Genomic DNA, 6173 nt, shown 5'->3' with positions numbered 1-6173 from the left:
GGAAGTGACTTCTTGAGTTTTCATTTTCCTGCTATGACCTGGGTGCTAGAAATTGTGCCCTTTTGCTTTTGGAAGTGACTTCTTGAGTTTTCATTTTCCTGCTATGAAAAGGAATTTAAGTATTACACACTATGTATGAAACAAATATCAAAAGAGAAATGAATAAAAGAAGAAGATATCACGAAGGACAAGCATAATAATAAATAGATAGTGCACTAATGTAGAAGCACTTGCTGCAATGTCAAAGCCAAATTCAAAATAGGAAGAAAAGAAACATCATATGTCTAAAAAAAATAGTTATAGTAAGATACAACTTAAAATATTATCTCAATAACACAATATCATTTGAGTGTCATTCTTTAATGAAAGCGTTTTAATCCTCTACTTGAGTCTTTTTCATCTTTTTTGAAGTTGAGACCGAATTTACAATAATTGGATCAATATCGCTCCTTCTCAAATTGATATCATCATCTACCAATGATGTGGATGCAATAGCCTGAGCATCAAATGATTCATCTTGCAAATAAGCTTCAACTCCATCGTCTGTTATCTCACAATCATCTGTATCTGGTGGCATATCATATGAATCACGGGGTTGTGCTTTAAGAACTACATGCCAACCTTCATTGGCAATATCCTCAACATAAAAAACTTGTGATGTTTGGCCAGCAAGTATAAAGTGGTCATTCGTTTTTAGCAAGTGTCTACAGTTAATACTAATAAATCCATATTTGTCTTCTTTCAAAGCTGTCTCTTTTCCTTTGCCATGCACATCCCACCACTTACAACGAAATAGAACAACCTTTCTTCCACCAAGATACTCTAATTCGACAACTTCAACCAAAGCACCATAATAATCTATATCTCCACCATCACCAGCATCACCAACAACTGCAACCCCACAATTTTGAGTCGACAAACAATTATCTCAAATTTCTGTATGAAACCGATGTCCATTTATGATAAATCCAGTAAAACATTTAACAATCTTACTTGGACCACGAGATAATGAAAGTAAGTCATCATCTTCTCGATAACTCTGATAAACCTAAACAAAACCAAAATATGATCAAGTCATGGAACATGTAATAAAATGAACCAATCAAGATATTTAAAAAATAAGGCAAGATATGTACGTACTAGAGATTGGAACCACTCGATAAAGTTCTTATCCCAATCTTTATCATCATAGTGATTTGTGGGTTCTCTCACGAATTCATTGTAGTCCCTATATTAAAATATCATAAATATGATTAACGTTGACTAACTATAGTAAATTTATTAGTAGAATCTTAAACTTTAGTGACTTACTCAATGTGTGGTTGTTGTTGGCCTTCTTGTTTTGATGATGATTTACAAACAATTTACTACTAATGTTGTTTGTCTAGTGTTTGTGTTTTCCTATGTATTGTAGACAAACAACGTTATTGGAGGTTGGATGGATTAAGCCTATACGATCATATCAAAAGGAGGTTGGCGGAATTGTGGAGTGAAGCAACATATAATTCAAGTTAAAGATCAAGTTCAAGTTTCATCCGCAACGTGTACCAAGTTGAGCTACAATGAAGATCAAGATCATTGCTTGGGTAACTTTAGTTTAAGTGTTATATTATGTGTGTTAAATACTCTAAGCTCAATATAATATACACACACATTTTATTGGTTTCTTCGTATATATATATAGTTATATATATATACACAAGTTTTGGTTTTTATGCATATATAGTTTTATATATATATATACATACATAAGTTTTGTTTTCTATGTATATATATCTAGTTATATATATACATGCATGGTTTTGGGTTTTCATGTTTATAATATGAAATCACATATTTCATATTTACTATTGTGTTTTTTGAAAACATTGCATAGAATATGCAATTTTGTGAAAATATTGTCTTATTAGTTTATAGACTTCAATATCAGTTTATACATGTTTTACTAAGTCTATAAAAATATTTCACAAAGTTTTAAAAGTTGGTTTATGTCAAAACATCAAATTTCAAGTATATCATATTTTCATGTTTTTGGACTATTTTGTAAAATGATGATATTTTTTATTTGGGAGGTCCTTTCTGATAACCAATCGCTGTAGCATGTTTATTATCATGTCTACAATCATTCTCCAAAGTTTTATATTTTTTGGAATTTATTTGATATTTTTAAACAGGGTTTTAAAATCAGCAAATCAGTTTTTATATGTCAGTTTTCGGTCGACCGCACCGGTCGACCGATCATTTGATCTTTCATCACTGGGCGACAGAGAGTTGGTCGGTCGACCGGTGTCGACCTGGATAACGGTCGACCGAATTTTCCGTCGGTCGACCGATCCTCTCCGTCGGTCGACCGACGAAATTTCCGGTCGACCGACAATAGATCCGTTGGCTTCCAACGGCTATTTCTCTGAGCTATTTGCTGGGGCTGTTTTTGTCTTTTGACTTGGGATTTTTAGCTGAGGTTTTGGAAGATATAAATACTCTCTTTGATCTCAGTTTTCAACCAACCTAAGAAGTTTTTAAACAAGTTTTAAACAAGGGTTTAAGTGTGTTTAAGGGTTTGTTTTGTTTGTGAAGAAGTTTTCACAAGTGGAGGAGATTATCTTCTTGTTTGGGCTCCAATCTCCATCTCTCCATCTTGATCTAGAGAAGTTTTCCTAAACTCAACTCTAGCTTTACATTTACATACTTGTTTGATTATCATTGTTCTTAAGCTAGATTTTATATTTGAGTTTAGTTTGATTTTGATTTCACTCATTGTTACACACACCCACTTTGAGCTTATTGTATTTGCATACATAGTATATTAGGGTTGTGAGAGATTGTAACATTAAGTTGTGCTTCATTGTGTTCTCATCTATTGTAGAGAACAAATTTATATTTGTTACATTGTGAGTGTAGTAAGGTTTTCGGTGAGCTAGAAAACCGAGAGTGTGTTGTGAAGTTTTCGGTGAACTAGAAAACCGAGTGTGAGGAGTGAACGTTGTTCGGTGAGCGTTGAAAACCGACACTGTGAGGTGTAAACGTGGGTGTAGAGTGGGATTACAATAGTGTGTTGATTGTAAAGTTTTCGGTTAGCTAGAAAACCGAGTGTGAGGTGTAAACGTTGTTCGGGTGAACGTAGAAAACCCGGTTGATAGTGGATTTCTCCCCGGGAGTGGGGAGCGGAGACGTAGGACGGAAGGTCCGAACTCCGTGATCATATCTTGTGTTTGAGTGTGCTTTGGCATTTATTTATACTTGTGTTTATATTTCTTGTCGCCATTGTCATTAGCTCATTATTTATATGATCCACTATCTAGTTCACATTGTTTACCCCTTGTGTTAGTTTATATATCCTTGCATATATATTTCATCATATAGGATATATCACTTTGTGTATATTGTGCTTCATTACATTCTCTATTGTCATCTTCATAATTTCTTTCAAGGCGATTAAACTTTGTCTCGAAGCCTTTTAGATATCTTGAGCAAAAAGTCATGCATTCATCTGCTATATATCCTTCAGCAATTGACCCTTCTGGACGTGCCCTATTTCTGATATATGACTTATAAGTATAAAGCTGACGCTCCACTGGGTACATCCATCGAAATCGAACAGGCCCTCCAAGTATGGCTTCAGATGCTAAATGAACTACTAAATGCAGCATAACATCAAAAATTGAAGGTGGAAAAATCTTCTCAAGCTTACATAACGTAAGTGGAATCTGCTCATCAATTTGCTTAAGTTCATCCACCCTTAATGTCTTGGCACATAATATAGTGAAGAATATGGAAAGTTCAATAATTGGTTCACACACTTTTGCAGGAAGAAGGCCACGAATCGATACAGGAATCAAGCGCTGCAAAAGAACGTGACAGTCATGACTCTTTAACCCCAAAATCTTACGCTCTTTAAGATTTACACATTGAGAAATATTGGATGAAAATCCATCTGGAACTTTTAACTCCTTTAGAAATCGACAAAATTTGCTTTGCTCTTCTTGGGATAAAGTATAACAAGCTGCTGGCATCACAAGTTTATCTCCTCTCTGGATTGGATGTAACTCCGGTTTTAAACTCATTGCTTGTAAATCGAGACGGGCTTTGATATTATCCTTTGTCTTTCCTTTAATGTTCATGATTGTTCCCAGCAGACTATCACAAATATTCTTCTCAATATGCATGACATCTAAATTATGTCGCAATAAGAGAGTTCTCCAATATGGCAAATCAAAAAAAATACTTTTTTTATTCCAATTATCTCCCCGTCTTTCGTGTGATATTTTAATTTTCTTCTCTGGATGATTGGTCAAGGTGATCCCTATAAGATCTTCCACCTGCTTAAGGATGTCATCTCCGGTCAGCTTCGGCGCTGCATACCCTCTCTCCCTAGTGCCATCAAATGATTTCTTATCCTTTCTCCAACTGTGATTTTCATCAAGATAGCGACGATGCCCCATATAGCTCTGCTTGCCTCCATATTTTAACCTGATAGAGTGAGTGTGCTTATTACAACAAGGACATGCTAATTTCCCCTTAGTGCTCCATCCAGATAAATTTGCATAAGCAGGAAAATCATTAATAGTCCAAATTAGTGCTGCACGTAAAATGAAATTCTGTCTCAGAGATACATCATATGTTCGAACGCCTGAGGCCCACAACTCCTTTAGTTCTTCTATCAATGGTTGTAAGTAGGTGTCAATAGCATCTCCAGGACCAGTTGGACCAGGAATGAGCATAGATAAAATAAAATTAGATTGCTTCATGCACATCCATGGTGGTAAGTTATATGGTACAAGTAAAACGGGCCATATGCTATAAGAAACTTTTGAATTTGTGAAAGGCTGGAAACCATCACTTGCAAGACCGAGCCTAACATTTCGGGGCTCTTCGGCAAAGCTTTCATGTAGCTCATTAAAGTTTTTCCAAGCCTTAGAGTCAGCTGGATGCCTCATCACTCCGTCCTCAACTTGTCTTTCATGGTGCCATCTCATATCAGAAGCTGCTGTTGTAGGCTGTCAAAAAATCACAATAGATAGCTGATCCCCATCAAAACACCGATGATAGAAGTTACAATCTGATGACTTTTAGAAGGTTACAATTTGAAGACTTTCACGTAGACTGATGAAGGTTATAATCTGACGACCTTCACAACAACTGATGAAAGCTCTAATTCAACAGCCTTCACAATCAACATCGGGAGTTACAAATTGATGACTCTCATATTATCAAGAGCTAAATGTAAGGATTACAATCTGACGATCCTCACAAAAGTTCAAAAATAAAAAAAAAGATTATAATTGACAATCTCTTCAACGCAAAGGTCGCGTTTGACCATTTCAAATCCTTGAACCGGTCCTCCACTTAATAGGGCAACTAACCTCCATTATGGAGCTAATTAAGGGGATAGTTATACCCCTTAAACTCCTACAAATAGGTGGTTTTCACAGAAAAATAGGGCTGGTGGTAGAGGGCTAGACGAAATTAAAAGAAAGAGAGAACAAGAGAGGAGGAGAAAGGTCAGATTTGCGCAGTTGTGATCAGCATGACGATCGGACCCTCATCCGTGGTCCTTTGGAGGGTAGCTTATACACTCGTCTTTCCTAATTCTGAACGGTGGAGATTGCTTTCTATCGGTTAGATTTGGAGATATGAAGGTTTAACCGAAGCTGGTCGTTCCAGGAGTGCAGAGAAAAGTCAGATTTGCGCAGTTGTGATCGGTGTGATGATCGGATCCTCATCCATGGTCCGATCGATGTGAAATTTGGAGAGTGACTACTAAACTTATTGTTCCTAATTCTGAACGGTGGAAATTGTTTTCTATCGGTTAGATTTGGAGATATAGAGGTTTTACCGAACCTATAAAGGACTGGCGGAGCTTTTTTGAGATCGGCCGAAGAGAGAAAGAGATCAGCTACTCTTTTGAAATGATTGAACTTGCTTTGTTATCATCAACTCTTTTTAGAGTTTCTCTAACTCGATCAGAGTTTTAAAACTTGTTTAGCAAGTTCTTCAGATCAACAATTGATCAATCATTCTTGGCTAAAAGGATTATTAATCCTTTCTGAAATTAACTCTTTCAAAAGAGTTTCTTAACTCGGCTAGAGTTTCAAACTTATTCAAACAAGTTCTCTTCAATATCCTACGGGACTAGAATTTTTGGGATAGATCAAACCACCGGTTGATCGGTT

The 6173-nt window shown here is 36.1% G+C and overlaps 1 protein-coding gene across 1 annotated transcript; it reads right to left on the bottom strand.

Moving 5' to 3' along the window:
• LOC109836224 lies at positions 216–5369 on the bottom strand. Its single transcript, XM_020404092.1, has 6 exons — positions 5364–5369; positions 3517–4997; positions 1141–1228; positions 994–1048; positions 386–891; positions 216–284 (listed from the first exon to the last, which is right to left on the bottom strand). The coding sequence occupies exons 1-6, from the start codon at positions 5367–5369 to the stop codon at positions 216–218; spliced, it is 2205 nt and encodes a 734-aa protein (XP_020259681.1).

Source organism: Asparagus officinalis, chromosome 4, assembly GCF_001876935.1.
Source record: "Asparagus officinalis chromosome 4, Aspof.V1, whole genome shotgun sequence".
Lineage (NCBI taxonomy): Eukaryota > Viridiplantae > Streptophyta > Magnoliopsida > Asparagales > Asparagaceae > Asparagus > Asparagus officinalis.
Note: the sequence above shows the minus strand (reverse complement) of the source record. Positions and strands in the feature narration are given on the sequence as shown.

Excerpts from the sequence above, each read along its gene's own strand:
- LOC109836224 (XM_020404092.1), bottom strand. Across the intron at positions 1,049-1,140 it reads TCGAGTGGTTCCAATCTCTA|GTTTATCAGAGTTATCGAGA; the intron begins GTACGTACATAT and ends GGTTTTGTTTAG. Across the intron at positions 285-385 it reads AAAAGATGAAAAAGACTCAA|ACATATGATGTTTCTTTTCT; the intron begins GTAGAGGATTAA and ends TATTTTTTTTAG.